General features: G+C 46.3%; 1 protein-coding gene across 4 annotated transcripts in view; it reads right to left on the bottom strand.

Annotated features, from left to right (window-relative positions):
* Nucleotides 1-20,262, bottom strand: part of LOC141252842 (uncharacterized) — a 206,822-nt gene that overhangs the window by 59,020 nt on the left and 127,540 nt on the right. For 3 of the 4 annotated variants that reach the window (XM_073670599.1, XM_073670601.1, XM_073670600.1), the window contains one exon: nt 10,110-10,346. The exons of the other annotated variant lie outside the window; for it this stretch is intronic. In XM_073670599.1, the coding sequence (XP_073526700.1) occupies nt 10,110-10,346 (237 nt within the window). The remainder of the gene's footprint in view (nt 1-10,109; nt 10,347-20,262) is intronic. 4 annotated transcript variants of the gene reach the window in all.

The raw sequence follows: 20,262 nt of genomic DNA, 5'->3' as shown, positions 1-20,262 counted from the left end.
TTGTGGTAGGGCCTTCTCTTGAAGTTCACGCTCCCAGTATGCGGGGCCTAAGCGTCTCCTGGCTCTGTTACGTATCAGCACCTTAGCGATCCTGGGACTTGTAGTTCTCCAGGGATTCCGGTTATGCCTTACTGGGTCATAGAGATCCCGGTAAGCTCGGATACGGTGTCCGGTAAATGCTTCGGGGTGAGCTGGTTAAGCTCCTCTGCCCCTTATGTACTAACTCGCCACTCGCCTTCGGCCTACTCGGGCCCTCAATAGGCTATACACACTAACGGCAGCTTGCCGCGCTTCACCGATCTTATGACGCCGGCACACCTTAAGCTCTATCTGGGCTCCCTGAATCTAGCTAGCAGGAGCCTCGTGCTCCACTGCTGAACTATTAACTGAGTTCTCTAGACTAGACTGAGCTCCACTGCAGACTGACCTCTCTTAGGCTTCTCTACTGCAGGAACTCTTCAGAGGAACTGAACTGCCTAGCTCCACCTTCCCTATTTATATCCCTAACGGGCTCCCTCTGCTGGTCTGAGGTGGAAGGTGGAGATGTGTGAATGTTTATGGGGGCCTCTTGTGGAGGATTCCATCAATACACTCTTCTAGGATCTGTGATACCAAGCGCAGCGGGGCGTCACAGATGCTATTGACGACGAGGTTAGGTTGCGCCTTCCTGGACAGAGACGGAGTACTGGAAGCACGTCAACAACTGCATCCTCAACCACAACTCCGCCTCTGACCACAAGTCGTAGTGGCTCTTCAGGTCGCATGGGCTCTAAGCCTTGCATAGCCTGGGCATTTATTCAGATCGATAAGGATGACCCAACTCGTGTTATCTGTAATATTTGTCACCAAAAGCTAAGTAGAGGCCAAAAAATCCATAGTTTGAGTACTTCATGCATGTACCGTCACATGGATATGAAGCATAAGTTGCAGTGGGAAGCTCACTGTGCTACAATGCGGCCTAGCAGGCTGGGCCAACCACCGTCTGCCCCATCTTGTGCATCCGCGGCCTCTTCATCCTCTGTGACTGGGGGGACAGCAGTCACACATGTTTTTGGACGCAGACCTGCCACCTCTTTACCTGCAACAGCCAGTGTGATTGGCAGGTCATCAGTTCATTGGGAAGTGGAAACACCTGCTGGTGTTGAGAGCTCTCTGACATCGAGAGCACCACCTTTGGATCAAGGCAACCTAACATGTCCGCCTGCATCTTCCTCACAGACCGGCAGTTTGCCAGGGACACCCTACTCAACCCCGTCAAAGCACAACAGCCAGCCCTCGGTCCCTCAGATGTGGACAAGTAAAAGACCATTTCCTCCTAGCCATGAGAAAGCTAAGAGGTTGAATTTCACCATCTGCAAGCTGTTGGCTACAGAAATGCTGCCTTTCCGCCTGGAGGACACAGTGGATTTTTGAGACCTTATGTCCGTCGCAGTGCCCCAGTACCAGATGCCCAGTCGGCACTACTTCTCAAAGAAAGGTGTGCCTGCGCTCCACCAGCATGTCGCACACAACATCACCGCTTCTTTGAGAAACTCTGTGTGTGACAGGGTGCATTTCACCACAGACACTTGGACGAGTAGGCATGGACAGGGGCATTACATGTCGCTGACAGGGCACTGGGTAACTATGGTGACAGCAGGACAAGGGGCTGCTGTCCAAGTCTTGCCGTCCCCGCGAGTTGTACGTCAATCCTCTTTATCTAGAAGTTCCTCCACTGCTTCTGCCTCCTCAACCTCCTCTCGGTCCTCCACCTGCACCCAAAGCCTGTCTGGTAATGCCACCTGCTTTCTAACTGCGCACCTCCTTACTATGCTGGCAGCAGGGCTCAACGGCATCAGTGTTTACTTTGAAATGTCTGGGAAATGTGAGTCACACAGCTGAGGACTTGTGGTCAGCTCTGGAGACCCAGTTTCATGAATGGTTGTCTCCACTGGACCTGCAACCAGGGAAGGCCGTGTGCGACAATGCTGCAAACCTGGGTGCGGCCCTTCGCCGGGGCAATGTTACACACGTGCCTTGTATGGCTCACGTGTTGAACCTGGTTGTCCAGCAATTTTTAGCCCACTATCCCGGACTAGATGGCCTTCTGTAGAGGGCACGGTCGCTGTGTGCTCACTTCCGCCGTTCGCATCCCGTAGCTCAACGACTTACATCTCTACAGAAGTCGTTGGGCCTGCCAGTTCACCGGCTGAAATGCGATGTGCCGACACGGTGGAATTCAACTCTGCACATGTTGCAGCGACTGTGGCAGCACCGACAAGCCCTGGTGCAATAGTTTCTGACGTATAGCCTGGGCCAACGAGATCCAGAGGTGGGGCAAATCACACAGCAGGAGTGGTCTCAGATCAGGGACCTATGAAGTTGACGCGCCCCCTGGGCCGTGGGGTACCCGGAGCCGGGACGGTAGACGCTGGGGGTTGTAGTCACTGTGGCGGTGACCCGGTCCGTGACCCAGGGCGGTCAATCCAACGGTAATTTGTATATATGGATTTTATAATGTCCGACTACGCCACCTGTGGAGTGCGGCCAAAGGGGCCGCCGCTGCGGAACAGTCCTCTGAAGCTGGTGGTTTTGCTGCAATGGTATTATTACTCACCACAGGAAGAGTGTAGCTTCAGGGCAGTGTGGGTGGATGATGGTGGTTGTAGTGCAGGGAGTCAGTAATGAACACAGAGTCCGTGTGATGCAGTCCCAAGATCTTTACTCACAGTTGTTGCAGTCCAGATTACAGGTACCAGAGCTATCTCACCCGTCGTGCTGTGCGTACTCAGTGAGGGGCTCAGTCCACCCCCAGATAGCTCCGGAGTACTTAGCAGGACCCCCTTCTGTGTGTCCTTTCTCTGGCCTTCTCCCTGCACCTCACACCCAGTGACACTTCTATCCGGTATCCTCGGGCCTTGGCGGGCGACTTGTGTTCCGTCCCCTGGGTCCTATGTGGCTACCTTCTTAGTGAGACTGGTGTGGACTTTTGCCTGCAGTACATGAAATGCTGCAGCCTCCGGTTTCTAGTTGAGCCTTGCTGTTTCTCCTCTAGTTGAGGGACCGGTTCCCCTTATCTGGCCTGACCCCTCTACCTCCTGGTAGCAGCGGGAGTACAGGTGGCCTTCTGCACGGCCCGTAGCCCTAGGGTCCCTTCGGTTCCTGGAGCCTTCCTGCTCCCACTCCTCTCTTCTCTCCCTCAGTCCTGGGCCTCCCAGGCTAGGCCCGCCTCCGGAGCAGAGCTCATGCCGAGCCTCTGCTCCTGTCACTTTTCCTCCTCTGACTGGCTTGCTCTTTCTAAGATGGCTTCCTATTTATACTCTCCCTGTCATGTGCTCCCCTAAGCTGCTCCCCTAAGCACCCACTACATAGGATCCTCCCACCAGCTATGGACCTGGGACTGTGCTCTCCCTTAGGAGCAATCTCGCCCTAACCCCACTGCGGGTATGTGTTGGATGCAGGTGTTAGGGTCCCGAGCCATATGCCTTCCTTACCTGAGGGTGAGATACCACACCTCTGGGTGAGATGCAGTAACTCTGTGGTGACTGCACCCTCAGGGGTGCCACACACCTTTCTGCACAGTTTTGAAATGGCGACGAAGATGTTTAGTGCTGACGACGATGCCATTATCAGCATAACTATTCCGGTGATTTACATGCTGGAGCACACATTAAACAGAATTCAGAGTCAGGTGGTCGGACAAGAGGAGGTGGAGGAAGTAGAGGAGGAGTCGTATGCGGAAGGGATAACATCTCCAAGGTCCAGACGGTTGGCAGCACCAAGGAGGCAGGCATGGGAGGGTGGGGGAGAGGGATTAAACAGGGCGCATGGTAGCAGCCAAACTGTTGGGGAAGTTGCAGGAGCCGAGGAAGAAGTGGAGGATGAACTGGCGATGGGCATGGAAGACTCATCAGATGAGGGAGACCTTGATCACATTTCTGTTGTGCGAGGTTGGGGGGAGAGGGCAGAGGAAAGAAGCATGATTCTTCCCTCGCTACCCACACAACAAGGACTTGGTCCTCCTGGATGCGCAAGACACATGAGTGCCTTCTTGCTGCACTACCTGCAACATGACCCTCAGATTGCAGAATTCGAAGTAATCTCGACTACTGGGTTGCCACACTCTTAGATCCCCGGTACAAAAGTAAATTTGCCGAAATAATTCCTGCCATAAAAAGGGATTGACGCATGCAGGAGTATCGGCAGACGCTGTTGCAGAATCTTACATGTGCTTTTCCACAAAACACCAGTGGTGCACGAAGTGAATCTCACAGTTCTAACTTGCCAACCGCGGGACTGTCGAGTCTTCATCACTCAAACCGTAACAGTAACACAGTATCTGCTGGTAACAGCAAATTTGTGAAATCGTTTCACCACTTTTTTAGATCATCCTTTGCAAGGCCACAGGAGACAAGAAGTCTGACACATAGTCAATGCCTAGAGAGGATGGTGCAGGAGTATCTCCAAGTGAACATCGAAGCCATGACTGTGTCACTGGACCCTTGCTCATTTTGGTATTCCAATCTGGAAAAATGGCCGGAGCTCGCCACTCACGCCTTGGAGATCTTGTCATGCCCTGCAGCCAGTGTTCTCTCTGAACGTGTGTTCAGCGCTGCTGATGGTGTGCTGACAGATAAGCGCACGCGGCTGTCCACTGAGAATGTAGACAGACTCACGTTCATAAAGATGAACAAATCATGGATTCGCAAGGACTTTTCTAATCCTGTGTTATCCTTGGGAGGCTAAAAGCTTGAGGATTTGGTAATATCACCTCACCAACCGTTTTAAGCAACTGTGGGGCAATTGATGCCACTTAACCCTAGAACGCATGACCATAAAAATCTACACTTTCATATACCTGGGGCCTTTTAGGCCCGTGTGCAAATAACATTGAATAACTCAAACTCAAATGACAAACAACTATATACATGAAGAATACCTAGAGTTTCAAAATTCTAACTAAAGTAATCTTGCAGAAAATAGAAAACAATTAACAGGGCGGGACTGCGAGGCCCCAGGTATGCGTTCTAGGGTTAAGTGGTGTCTGTGCCACAATTTTGGGAAAAAATGGTAACTCTTTTTGGAGTCCCCTTGCTGTGTCTACGTGACGTTGGCATCGTCAATTCCAGGTGGGTTGGGTCGCTCCCCCCACCCTTTTAACTGTAAGAAACTACATACACTATGGCTTGGGGTAACACAGATGATTGAGTCTGAAGAGCTGTTTACTCAGAGGTCTGCTCCAAATCTTCAGTGTCTGCTAGTCAGCGTAGAATTTTTAACTGCATCTAGCCTAGGCAATACTTTGGGCGTAGTAGCCCAGCTGCGAAGCAAGCTGCACCGCCTGTGTATCTAATAAGAATTTTTAAATGCATCTAGCCTAGGCAGACTGTGGGGACCCCCAACCAAACCCAGACGCTCAGCCCCACTACCGCCCCCCTTTCCTTGACAATACAATAATGTAACTCTTACAACTGGATGGGTGAGGATCGGTCACAGCTTTATTAACTCTTTATACTCATTCCATTAGAAAGACATTTTATTTCTAAAATAATTCAGCTTGTTGCAGCATGCCCTGGGTCTCCACTCCGGCAACTTGGCCAACAAGTGTAACTCTCCAACATGTCCTTTCTATTTCCAGGCCACGGAGGATCCTGCGTACTCGTATGCAGGACTCTGACCCCCACCCATCACTCTTAACGCTTGTTCCACTCCGTCCTGGAGTCCTGACAGGAATATGTCCAGTCCAATATCCATTAAGTGAACACCGTCGGGCCGTATGAGGCCTGCTTTATCTCCTTCCAGTTGTCGGTGTCGTACCACTACACCACCTCTGTCTCTTCTAAACTTTGCCATCCGAATATTTATTACCCGCCTTGTCCGTTCGATGGCCGTGATGTCTCGCGCACCTTGCAAAACCGCTATTGGCACAATCTCTGACCATACTATAGCTAGTTTTGTGAAAAATTCTCTGAAGCGCTCAGTGTCTAGTTTCATTATTGCCATTAGTTATGCGCTCTTGTGATGACCTAGGTTGTTTCCCCTGGCCTGTATAACTAAGATGACCAGACATCTTGCCTCTCTCCCTACCTTGATTACCTCCATTAGTACCTGTGGCCATAGCAGGCCTCTAATACCTCTCCAGTTGAAATATGTGTTATGAAACTCTAATTTCCTCCCGCCTGGGCGGACTTTCGCCCTTTAATCTGCCCAATATATATACGAGTGGCCTATCACCCACACTGTTGGCTTAGCGTCACCTGTAAAAGAAACAAACCACGTTAGGATAACAAGTCCGGTCTTATGTATCTTGCCAAACACGTGGATCACCATCTCTCTATCCTCTGAACTTCCGTTTCTGACAGTCCTGCACTTGCTGCTTTTGTGGCCGTGCCTATGCGGAATGAGTGTGTCCCGTAATCTTTGGGGTGGTTCCCTGCCGATGTTATGCATTTATTAAATATAGCTTGGAACTGGTATCTTGATAATGGCATCCCATCAATGTGTGATAGGAACAAATTACTTTGTGATCTGATGGCTAGATATGGTTTTACTATTGTTACCCGACTCAGTGTACCGTTTGTGGGTTGTAAAAGTACCCAAGTGCCCCTGCCCGCTGGAACCATTTTCGATTTGTGTATGCGTAGACGTATTGCATTATTGCCTATGACTACGTCCTGGTGTAATAAGCCTCCACTGGTGCTAATTTTGGATTGAGGGACTAATTCGCTTATGCATAGCGCCCCGAAGAAGGCGATCACAAATGCAGTAGACAGTAGTGTTGCTTCAAATTGTGAGTGTCATGTTAATGGTGTTAGGGATATGATGTGAGAAATCAGTTTTAGTGACACGGGACGGGACGTCTACACTCCTGACTTGGCTGACCCCTTTTCCACCCTTTTATGGATTGTCTGATGATGAATCTTTGTCACATCTCCCCAATTCAGTAGTTGGAAGTGAAATGCTACTCCGGTCAGACACCGCTGCGCTGACGCCCCTGATATGCCCCTCATCATTAGCTGGTGGAGAAATTCTATGGTGACTTGTGATCTGGCTTGTTCACATTGGTCAACCCGTCTGCCTGCTACTAGTCGTGTCCACTCTTCCCATGCCTTACCGTATGCTTGCCACGTCGACGGGGCAACTGACGCTCTGATTAATGGCATCAACTATTCGCCACTAGATCCCATAGGGAAGCTGGGCAACTGTTGTCCCGATGGGTGGGCATTGTGGAAGAGCTCTGTGAAAATCTGCCAATTGAATTGTTATAAAGCGTTAGCAGCAGCTTTAGACCCCTCAGCATAGTGGCTAGCGCGGACCCATACATTGTGTTTTAGGCACAGGAATGCTAGCCTGGGTAGTAGGCCTAGCACTGGGAGAGACGATGATGCCATCTTATTAATGCAGTGCGCTAAGCTGGTGTTTTTTGTTATGAAGCGTATATTTTTGTAAGCCAGGAGCGCGCCCCATATTTCTATTGCTACCACTATTGGGAAGAAAAATTATTTTCAGGGCTAGATGCAGCGAAAAATTATTATTAATTGAAAAGCTGGTGGAGCTTGGTATAGATGGCCTAATACAATGAGACCCACACACTGCTAGAAGGCCAAATATTTTTTCAGAGTTAGATGCAGAAAAAAATTATTTTCAGTTTGCAACCTGATGGAGGTCAGTATAGATGGACTAATAGAACAAGTCCCACACACTGCTAGAAGGCCAAATATTTTTTCAGAGGTAGATGCAGACAAAAAATTAGTTTGAATTTGCAACCTGATGGAGGTCAGTATAGATGACTAATAGAACAAGTCCCACACACTGCTAGAAGGCCAAATATTTTTTCAGTGCTAGATGCAGAAAAAAATTATATTCAGTTTGCAACCTTATGGAGGTCAGTATAGATGGACTAATAGAACAAGTCCCACACACAGCTAGAAGCCCAAATATTTTTTCAGAGGTAGATGCAGAAAAAAATTATATTCAGTTTGCAACCTGATGGAGGTCAGTAGAGATGGACTAATAGAACAAGTCCCACATACAGATAGAAGGCCAAATATTTTTTTAGAGCTAGATGCAGACAAAAATATATTCAGTTTGCAACCTGATGGAGGTCTGTATAGATGGATTAATAGAACAAGTCCCACACACAGCTAGAAGCCCAATATTTTTTCAGAGGTAGATGCAGAAAAAAATATATTCAGTTTGCAACCTGATGGAGGTCAGTATAGATGGACTAATACAACAAGTCCCACACACAGCTAGAAGCCCAATATTTTTTCAGAGGTAGATGCAGAAAAAAATATATTCAGTTTGCAACCTGATGGAGGTCTGTATAGATGGATTAATAGAACAAGTCCCACACACAGCTAGAAGCCCAATATTTTTTCAGAGGTAGATGCAGAAAAAAATATATTCAGTTTGCAACCTGATGGAGGTCTGTATAGATGGATTAATAGAACAAGTCCCACACACAGCTAGAAGCCCAATATTTTTTCAGAGGTAGATGCAGAAAAAAATATATTAAGTTTGCAACCTGATGGAGGTCTGTATAGATGGATTAATAGAACAAGTCCCACACACAGCTAGAAGCCCAATATTTTTTCAGAGGTAGATGCAGAAAAAAATATATTCAGTTTGCAACCTGATGGAGGTCAGTATAGATGGACTAATACAACAAGTCCCATACACAGCTAGAAGCCCAATATTTTTTCAGAGGTAGATGCAGAAAAAAATATATTCAGTTTGCAACCTGATGGAGGTCTGTATAGATGGATTAATACAACAAGTCCCATACACAGCTAGAAGCCCAATATTTTTTCAGAGGTAGATGCAGAAAAAAATATATTCAGTTTGCAACCTGACGGAGGTCTGTATAGATGGATTAATAGAACAAGTCCCACACACAGCTAGAAGCCCAATATTTTTTCAGAGCTAGATGCAGAAAAAAATTATATTCAATTTGCAACCTGATGGAGGTCAGTATAGATGGACTAATAGAATGATGCTATGCCCAAAAGATTTTACTTCACTAGGTGCAGTAAAAAAATTGGTATTCTATACACAGGTGGTATATCTTGCAACACAGATAGGCTACTCCACTGACTAACACACTCTGCAATAGGCCAAAAAGGATTAGCTTTGCTAGATTCAGCCAAATGCTGTGAAAAAAACTTGCACAGCACTGGCACAGACCTGCCTGGCAAAAACTGATAGGAACTGATGTAACCTAGTCCTGAAAAGGACTCCAATTACAATTAGTCTTTACTCCCACAATCTATCTATTTAAGAGCACAGACCTGCCTGATAAAAGTCGTAGGAAATGCTGTAACCTAGTCCTTAAAAGGACTGCAATCACAACTATTCCCTACTCCCAAGCTATCTGTAGATTTGTGCGAAAATTGGCTTGAAATTAACAAGGTATAGCGCACACAGCAACAACGGTGCCGTCTAACACGCAGCTGCAGCAGTGAGAAAATGGTGGCGACGGGGAAAATGGCTTGGTCTTATAGGGCAAGGACATGTGACATACACTGCCAATGACACATGCCCTTGCTTGTGTGAAAAAAAGCACTTCGCTCCATGTGTGCGCTGCTGATAGGCTGACAGATTGCACCTCCCCACTGTAAATGCGGGAAAGAGAAAAAAAAAATGGAGATCTTCATTATTCCTGCAGAGATCCATCCCCTGCCCCTCCCCCCACCCCACTGTACACTCAAACTGCGTATTAACATTAATTTTCATCATTACTGAGAAAAAATCCAGTTATGATTTTGGTGCACGAACAGTTATCGAACATAACCTCGAACAGCCGAATTTTTCTCAAATTGTTCGTGTTCGCCGAACGGCTCGAACACCGCCCAAAACAGCTCGAATTTGAGATTGGCGAACAGTTCGAGTAGAACAACGCTCATCTCTAGTTAAGACTTTATGATCTTTTTTTTTACATTGGTAAAGAATATGCCATTATTTATATTTTAGAATATTTTGCCATCACATGTGTTACGTAATTGCAATATTATGCAAATCATTTTCTTATAGTGTTATGTAAGCATGCCCATTCACACCTACATCAAAGAAAAGCAGTAGTGCTGAGACATGTCTTATAAATATTCAGGGGAAAAAAGGGTTGAATTTACCTGTGTAACTTGCATTGTGTTTTAAACTTGCTAAGATGTTGCCAGCACTCTTGTGACTCTAGGTCCACAGCCACATGAAATTCATCTTTTCCAGGCAGCTGTCCAACTTTATAAACTACCCCAGTGCCAACTTGACCAGAGGGTAAAAGAACTTTCACTCTGCTCCCAAAGTTCAGATCAATAGGTGAACGAGGTACAAATACACGGAAACATTTAGAAGTCTTCTGGGCATTGGTACTGCAATTAAAATAATTGACAATTGTGAAACTATTTAGCTTTTAATAATGGTGCAAAAGAAAAGGTAATTCACATTATACTACATGCATATGGCTATAGCTGTAATATGTGAAAATGCAGAGCAGAATCCACTGTGCTCTCTCCCTTTCAATGCACACTTAGATTTAAAGCACACCTGTCAGCAGTATTGTGCTCCATAACCTACATACACTGTCAGGTGGGTGCCATTACCCTGATTAACCCCTTTATGACTGGAGCATTTTCCGTTTTTGCGTTTTCGTTTTTTGCTCCCATTCTTCCCAGAGTCATAACTTTTTTATTTTTACTTCAATATGGCCATGTGAGGGCTTATTTTTTATGGGACGAGTTGTACTTTTGAACGACATCACTGGTTTTACCATATTGTGTACTGGAAAATGGGAAAAAAATTCCAAGTGCGGTGAATTTGCAAAAAAGTGCAATTCCACAGGTGTTTTTTTTTTTTACCACATTCACTGAATTCTAAAACTGACCTGCCATTATTATTCTCCAGGTCATGTATAGGTTTTTTTTTAGTTAAGTGGTGAGAAAAAAATCCAAAGTTTGCTTTAAAAAAAAAAAAAAAATGTCGTCATTTTCCGAGACTCGTAGCATCTCCATTTTTGGGGATCTGGGGCCAAGTGAGGGCTTATTTTTTGCACGCCAAGCTGAAGTTTTTATTGATACCCTTTTGGGGTAGATCCGATGTTTTGATCGCCCGTTATTGCATTTTATTGCAATGTTGCAGCGACCAAATAAACGTAATTCTGCCATTTAGAATATTTCAGTTTAGTGCGGGCTCAGCGCCGCAGCCCACGTTGAACAGGGGGTTATGATGTGGTGCATACTATTACGTGCCACGTCATAAAGGGGTTAAAATGATACCTGGGTTGATGAAATCCATGCTGTGGTTGTTGTGACATCTTTACTTTCAGTTTGGATATAATGATATGCTCGTGCTCTGGGGTGGCCTGTAGGAGGCACTGTATCTGGTGCTCTGCTTACATATTCATCTGTATGCTTTTATGACAGCTCACTGATCGTTCACTGACCTGCCTCCTATTTTACATAATGCATCTAGTAGGCCGGAGCTAGGTAAAATAGGAGGCAGGTCAGTGAAGGCACAGTGAGCTGTCATAAGAGCATATGACTCGCCCCCTGGGCCGTGGGGCACTCGGAACCGGGCAACAGGGCAATGCTGGGAGTAGTAGTGGCGACCCGGCCCCGTGGCTCAGGGTGGTCAGACCATATGCTGTGGCAGTGTATTTGTAGGTTTTGAAAGTCCGATTACGCCACCCGTGGATTGCGGTCAGGGAGGACCGCCGCTGCAAGGCAGACCGCTGATGCTTGTTTTGGATGTGCAGCAGGGAATAGTACAACTCCCCACGGGAGGAGTGTAGCCTCAGGGCAGTGAGCATAGATGGTGGGGATTGTAGTGCAGGGCGTCCCAGCACCGGTAGTGCTGGCGCGGCAAGAAATGCAAAGACAGTGTGTTACAGTCCAGGATCTTTTACTCACAGTTCGTATATTCCAAGTCACTTCGGCCAGCAATGACTGCCCAAGCCGTGCTGCTTCCACCAGGTGAGGGGCTCGGTCAACCCCCAGGCAATTCAGGACTATGGAACAGGACTCCCTTCTATCCTTTCTCTGGCTTGTGCCCCACCAGTGACCAAACTTTTGTCCAGCTGCCACGGATCTATGCGGGTAAACGTGGGCCCCGTATCCCGCTATCCTCTATGGTGCCTTCCTAGCAGGTTTAGCAGGGGGCCGCACCAAGTGATGATCACGACCTCCGGTTCTTGGCTGAGGGATAATTTACCTCCACCAATTTGGGATCCGGTACCCTTTTCTGCCTGACCCTTCACCTGATATCTCGTGGGTTCTTAGGGTCCCTTCTTCCTTCTTGTTTCTGAGCCCTTCTGCTTCTCTGTCACTTCTCCTCCTTTCCTGTTTATTCTTCTCCTCCTTCCTCTCAGGCTCCGGCCTTCACCCTAGGCCTGCCTTTGAGCAGAGCTCCTACAGAGCCTCCACTCCCTGTCTTCTCCTCTCACTGACTGAACACACTCCTAAGATGGTGCCCACCTTTTATACCTCCTCCTCTGTGTGTGAGCTCAGGTGACCAGCACCCAATAAGCTCCTACCTATGCTCCAGAAACCGTCCCCTTCTGCTCCTACATCACTGGGTTTTCCTCCCCCCTCCCCACTCCAGCCAGGGACATGGTCTGTCGTGCCTGCATTACTGTAGAAATGGGAGCACCGTTGAGCTGTCCCCTGGAAATGGGGTGTGTGTGTGAAGCATGCAGCTAACTGAGCCCTGGTCCACACTCCATACTTACCCGGGAGTGGAATGCCACACCTCTGGCAGAGGTGCAATACCCCTGTAGCGGCCAAACCCTCGGGGCGCTACACATGCAGATGAATATGTGATGCTCACAGCCCTCCCTGGGAGATGGGGGTACTCGGAGCCGGGTCAGATGTTGGGGGAAGCAGTTGTGGCCTGGACCCGTTCCGTGCCCAGGGCCGTCACATTAAAAAGGATGTAATGGGCTATCAGGGTTGAGTGGTTGCTATCGACTACGCCACCTGTGGTACCTGGTGAAGGCCACCAGCGCTGCTGCAGTCCTCTAAGGCGGGATGTTGTGGCAGCCGTAGTTGTTACTACTCCCCACAGGCGGAGCAGGGCCTCAGGGCAGAGACGAGGATGGAGGGAGTCATAGTGTAGGAGATCTGGTGCACGTGGTGCGATGCAGTGCAGAAAATAAAGAGTCTGGAGGCCATATGGGTTGACTTCCAGGGTTTTTACTCACGGTGGAGAGTACAGCTGCAAGGCTTCTCCCTGCTCCTCACGGAGTTCTGCGGTCACCAGGGACGAGGGTCCAACAACCTCCGAGTAAGTCAAGTGCTCAATCAGGACCCCGCACCAGAGTGTTCCTAGACTTCAGACCGGGTCCTTTCCTGTCTGTGTGTGTGTAGATAGGCCGGGTCTCCCTCTGAACTTCACTCAGAAAAAGGGTACGGGTGGCAGTTCCGCTCTTTCCGTTACCCGGTGGGATCCTCAGGGCCTACCGGACTTCCCTGACCAGGACGTAGAGTAGCAAGGTCAGGTGTCGGGGGCTGGTACCCCTCTTGCAGCCGGAACCCCTCTGAATAGATCAGGTAGGCGAGGACAGGTGGCGTATACCGCTCCGTCTGCATCCCCCCCGGGATCCATTTGCGGTGGAGCTACACTCCTAAGCTCCGGGCCTTCTTGGTCATGGTCCTTGACCGGGCTGAGACATACATTATCTGCAACCTGCCCCTCTACCCAAGGCCAGGGTACGAGGGCCGTGCCTCCATCCTCTGCAGGTCCACACAGGATCCACGCTCAGGGAGGAAGGTCACGATCAAAGAACCAAGACCCAAGATGGCTGTGTATTAAATATGAAATATTAAGTGTCACTAAAATGTGAGTCCTCCACCCTCACCCACTAATTGGTTCCCCCTAACTCTTGGTTCCCCAGTCTCCCAACTTCCAGTAGGGGCAGCACCTAGTGCCTTCTAGCCCCCTCTGGTGGGAGAAGTGTGGTGTTGGATGTGGAGGTAGGGTCCTGACCATCACACTGTTCTTACTTCAGCTGAGGAACACTACACTCCATTAGAGAAGTGCAGCATCACTGTGGCGGTCGAACCCTCAGGGGCGCCACATTGCCCCCTGGTGAAACACAGCACGTCCGCGGGCTGCAAAGAGAGTAATACCTGGTACAGTCTTTTTCTATATAACAGTAAACAATCTTCCCTTTATGGGAGGCACTTCTTCTTAAACGTTTCAAACAGCATATAATATAAAAGTACAAAAATATAAAAATATAAAAGTACAAGAATCATCCAGAGACATTTATGCATAGACAGACGGGTTAAAGTGCAGGGACTGAAAGGCAGTTCAGAAGCACGAGGGATCTGTCCCAAACCCCCAACGTGGGCCCTGGGGTGACTGCAGGGCATGAAGATCCCGAGTTGGACCTCCAAGAGTGCCACTCCAGACAGGTTTTTCTTCTGAGGTCTGAGGTAGAAATATCCGCTGTTTTGCATAAAACCAATAAGGAGCACCTAAAGAGATGCAAACTATTTACAGGGTAGGAGTCTGTCTGCTGCAAGTCCACAGGGACCAATGTCTCTAGAAAACGGGGAAAAACATAGTCAACTTAAACATTATAACTTTCAACAGATTACAGGCGCCGGGGCTGCTTAATTCTCGGGTCCCCTCCGGGGAAAAGGCTCATTACTCCCGACGGAGGCTGACCGGTCCTCTGAAGCCGAGCGCGAGGTGGTTTGGCTCCCGGACACCTTGTGGACATCCAGGGCGTACTACCCCAGCACCCCATGGTGGCGGGTGTACGTCACTACACTGTGTTCCAAATTATTATGCAAATAATATTTTCTCAGATTTTCCCAAATTACCTATATAAATTGCAGTCATTGTAATTTTCCAGTCAAATAACTATTAGAGTACAATTGAAAGGTTTTTGTACAAACTGCCTATGATAACAGTATATTTAAAAAAAAAAAAAAAAACTCAAACTGCACTCAAAATGCAGTTCCAAAATATTATGCACAGCAGAGTTTTCAACCTTTTCATTTTAATAAAAAACAAAAAAATGGTCATTTTTGAAATTATAAGCATTAGCAGGTTATTACAAACTGAAATCAAACAGTTTTCAACTCATTACTTTATACTAGGTGATGTTACATTTGCACATAGGACCCCTTGTTCGAAAGGAGCTTCTGAACTCTCTCGTCCAATGAATTTGTCAGGTTTTGGATGGTTTCTGCTTTAATTGTTTTGCATGAGGACAGAATACCCTCCCAGAGCTGTTGCTTAGATGTGAACTGCCTCCCGCCATCATAGACACTCCTTTTGATGATGCTCCAGAGGTTCTCAATGGGGTTGAGGTCAGGGGAGCATGGGTGCCACACCATAAGTTTGTCCCCTTTTATGCCCATAGCAGCCAGAGATGCAGATGTGTTATGTGCAGCATGAGACGGGGCATTATCAAGCATGAAAATGATCTTGCTGCGGAATGCACGGTTCTACTTCTTGAACCATGGCAGGAAGTGCTGTTTGAGAAACTCAACATACATTATGGAGTTCATCTTTACCCCTTCAGGGATCCTAAAAGGGGTGACAATCTCTCTCCCCATGATTCCAGCCCAAAATATTACTCCACCTCCTCCTTGTTAGCGCCGTAGCCGTGTTTGCATGGAGTGTCCATCAACCAGCCATCCTCCATTCCATCCATCTGGACCATCGAGATCATTTCATGCATGATAATGCCCCGTCTCATGCTGCACATAAAACATCTGTATCTCTGGCTGCTATGGGCATAAAAGGGGACAAACTTATGGTGTGGCACCCATGCTCCCCTGACCTCAACCCCATTGAGAACCTCTGGAGCATCATCAAAAGGAGCGTCTATGATGGCGGGATGCAGTTCACATCTAAGCAACAGCTCTGGGAGAGTATTCTGTCCTCATGCAAAACAATTAAAGCAGAAACCATCCAAAACCTGACAAATTCAATGGACGAGAGAGTTCAGAAGCTCCTTTCAAACAAGCGGTCCTATGTGCAAATGTAACATCACCTAGAATAAAGTTTTGAGTTGAAAACTGTTTGATTTCAGTTTGTAATAACCTGCTAATGCTTATAATTAGAGATGAGCGGTGTTCGACTCGAACTGTTCGCCAATCTCAAATTCGAGCTGTTTTGGGCGGTGTTCGAGCCGTTCGGCGAACCCTAACGATTTGAAAAAAATTCGGCTGTTCGAGGTTATGTTCGATAACTGTTCGTGCACCAAAATCATAACTGGATTTTTTCTCAGTAATGCTGAAAATTAATGTTAATACGCAGGTTGAGTGTACAGCAGGGCGGGGGGAGGGGCAGAGGATGGATCTCAGCAGAAATAATGAAAATCTCCATTTTTTTTTCTCTTTCCCGCATTTACAGTGGGGAGGTGCAATCTGTCAGCCTATCAGCAGCGCACACACGGAGCGAACTGCTTTTTTTTCACACAAGCAGGGGCATGTGTCATTGGCAGTATATGTCACATGTCTTTGCCCTATAAGACCCAGCCATTTTCCCAGTCGCCACCATTTTCTCACTTCTGCAGCTGCGTGTTAGACAGCACTGCTGTTGCTCTGTGCGCTATACTTTGTTAATTTCAAGCCAATTTTCGCACAAATCTACAGATAGCTTGGGAGTAGGGAATAGTTGTGATTGCAGTCCTTTTAAGGACTAGGTTACATCATTTCCCACGACTTTTATCAGGCAGGGCTGTGCTCTGAAATAGATAGGTTGGGAGTAAAGACTAATTGTAATTGCAGTCCTTTTCAGGACTAAGTTACATCAGTTCCTATCACTTTTATCAGGCAGGTCTGTGCTCTTAAATAGATAGGTTGGGAGTAAAGACTAATTGTAATTGCAGTCCTTTTCAGGACTAAGTTACATCATTTCCTATCACTTTTTGCCAGGCATGTCTGTGCCAGTGCTGAGAAAGTTTTTTTCACAGCATTTGGCTAAATCTAGCAAAGCAAATCCTTTTTGGCTTATTGCAGAGTGTTAGTCAGTGGAGTAGCCTATCTGTGTTGCAAGCTACACCACCTGTGTATAGAATACAATTTTTTTTACTGCACCTAGTGAAGTACAACCTTTTGGGCATAGCATCATTCTATTAGTCCATCTATACCAACCTCCATCAGGTTGCAAATTCAATATAATTTTTTTCTGCATCTAGCTCTGAAAAAATATTTCGGCTTCTAGCAGTGTGTGGGACTTGTTCTATTAGTCCATCTATACTAACCTCCATCAGGTTGCAAATATAATATAATTTTTTTCTCCATCTAGCTCTGAAAAAATATTTCGACTTGTAGCAGTGTGTGGGACTTGTTCTATTAGTCCATCTATACTAACCTCCATCAGGTTGCAAATTCAATATAATTTTTTTCTGCATCTAGCTCTGAAAAAATATTTCGGCTTCTAGCAGTGTGTGGGACTTGTTCTATTAGTCCATCTATACTAACCTCCATCAGGTTGCAAATTCAATATAATTTTTTTCTGCATCTAGCTCTGAAAAAATATTTCGGCTTGTAGCAGTATGTGGGACTTGTTCTATTAGTCCATCTATACTAACCTCCATCAGATTGAAAATTCAATCAAATTTTTTTCTGCATCTAGCTCTGAAAAATATTTGGGCTTCTAGCAGTGTGTGGGACTTGTTCTATTAGTTCATCTATACTAACCTCCATCAGGTTGCAAATTCAATCCAATTTTTTTCTGCATCTAGCTCTGAAAAAATATTTTGGCTTCTAGCAGTGTGTGGGACTTGTTCTATTAGTCCATCTATACTAACCTCCATCAGGTTGCAAATTCAATCTAATTTTTTTCTGCATCTAGCTCTGAAAAAATATTTTAGCTTCTAGCAGTGTGTGGGACTTGTTCTATTAGTCCATCTATACTAACCTCCACCAGGTTGCAAATTCAATCTAATTTTTTTCTGCAACTAGCTCTGAAAAAAAGTTCAACTTGTAGCAGTGTGTGGGACTTGTTCTATTAGTCCATCTATACTAACCTCCACCAGGTTGCAAATTCAATCTAAGTTTTTTTCTGCATCTAGCTCTGAAAAAAGAGTTCGGCTTGTAGCAGTGTGTGGGACTTGTTTTATTAGTCCATCTATACTAACCTCCACGAGGTTGCAAATTCAATCTAATTTTTTTCTGCATCTAGCTCTGAAAAAAGAGTTCAGCTTGTAGCAGTGTGTGGGACTTGTTCTATTAGTCCATCTATACTAACCTCCACCAGGTTGCAAATTCAATCTAATTTTTTTCTGCATCTAGCTCTGAAAAAATAGTTCAGCTTGTAGCAGTGTGTGGGACTTGTTCTATTAGTCCATCTATGATAACCTCCATCAGGTTGCAAATTCAATATAATTTTTTTCTCCATCTAGCTCTGAAAAAATATTTCGGCTTCTAGCAGTGTGTGGGACTTGTTCTATTAGTCCATCTATACTAACCTCCATCAGGTTGCAAATTCAATATCATTTTTTTCTGCATCTAGCTCTGAAAAAATAGTTTGGCTTGTAGCAGTGTGTGGGACTTGTTCTATTAGTCCATCTATACTAACCTCCACCAGGTTGCAAATTCAATCTAATTTTTTTCTGCATCTAGCTCTGAAAAAATATTTCGGATTCTAGCAGTGTGTGGGACTTGTTCTATTAGTCCATCTATACTAACCTCCATCAGGTTGCAAATTCAACATAATTTTTTTCTGCATCTAGCTCTGAAAAAATAGTTCGGCTTGTAGCAGTGTGTGGCACTTGTTCTATTAGTCCATCTATACTAACCTCCACCAGGTTGCAAATTCAATCTAATTTTTTTCTGCATCTAGCTCTGAAAAAATAGATCGGCTTGTAGCAGTGTGTGGGACTTGTTCTATTAGTCCATCTATACTAACCTCCACCAGGTTGCAAATTAAATCTAATTTTTTTCTGCATCTAGCTCTGAAAAAATAGTTCAGCTTGTAGCAGTGTGTGGGACTTGTTCTATTAGTCCATCTATACTAACCTCCACCAGGTTGCAAATTCAATCTATTTTTTTTCTGCATCTAGCTCTGAAAAAATAGTTCAGCTTGTAGCAGTGTGTGGGACTTGTTCTATTAGTCCATCTATACTAACCTCCACCAGGTTGCAAATTCAATCTAATTTTTTTCTGCATCTAGCTCTGAAAAAATAGTTCAGCTTGTAGCAGTGTGTTGGACTTGTTCTATTAGTCCATCTATACTAACCTCCACCAGGTTGCAAATTCAATCTAATTTTTTTCTGCATCTAACCCAGCCAATACTTTTGGGCTAATACCACAGGTTGGCCACTCAGCTCTGCTCGGTTTCCATCCATTGTTTTTTGCGCAAACAACTCCAGAGTTGTCAATTAGTTAACCACCAAAATGAGTGGAAAAAGGCCTGCTGCTGGTGGAAAGGGGAATAGGCGTGTTGGGAAGGGAAAAAAAGGTTGTGTCCGTGGGGTAGGTGTTAAAGCAACAGAAACATCTGCAGAAGAAAGACCATCTTCCAGCCAAACTAAGATGTCTACTTCTTTTAGAGGACAATGTGATAAGATCCCTTTCTTACGGCCATGCCAATCGCTACAAATTCCAGATGAGGCACAAAAACAGCAGGTGCTTCAACGGATATCAAGTGCTCCTTTAAGTGGGCTCTCCTCCACCTCAACTTCAACATCACAAATACTCCAGTCCTCAGAGGTGTCACCCCAATCGCACTTGCTTCCTCACAGCTCCCAAGTCTCCAGCTGCCCGTCTGAGTATGGGGTAGAACAGATGGTTGAGTCTGCAGAGCTGTTTACTCATACTATAGCCTGGGAATCAGAGGTCGGCTCCAGAGCTTCTGTGAATCCAGACGAGGAAATGATCTGCACTGATGCCCAGAATCTTTATGAGTCGGATCCAGGACCAGACGCAGAAGGTTCTGACCATAATGTAGACCCTCGTTCCCAAACTGTAACTCCTGTTGGTGGAGACAATGAGGAAGACGATGATGAGACTCAAATACCTGATTGGAGCGACAACTTTAGTTTTTTGTCAGGGCAGGAAGAGGTTGGCTCTGAGGACGATGGGTGTGATAACACACAGGGTGATGATGATGATGTTGGAGATCCCACTTACTGTCAACCCACAGTCAGCCAAGAGATGAGGTCAGCAGAGGAGGTGGAGGAGGATGCTAGTGACGACGAGGTCAGGTTGCGCCTTCCTGGTCAGAGACGTAGTACTGGAAGCACATCAACAACTGCATCCTCAAACACAACTCTGCCTCTGACCACAAGTCGTAGTTGCTCTTCAGGTCGCATGGGTGCTAAGC

Source organism: Phyllobates terribilis, unplaced genomic scaffold (assembly GCF_046119375.1).
Source record: "Phyllobates terribilis strain yellow unplaced genomic scaffold, ASM4611937v1 Scaffold_2__4_contigs__length_985480577, whole genome shotgun sequence".
NCBI classification, from domain to species: Eukaryota; Metazoa; Chordata; class Amphibia; order Anura; family Dendrobatidae; genus Phyllobates; species Phyllobates terribilis.
Note: the sequence above shows the minus strand (reverse complement) of the source record. Positions and strands in the feature narration are given on the sequence as shown.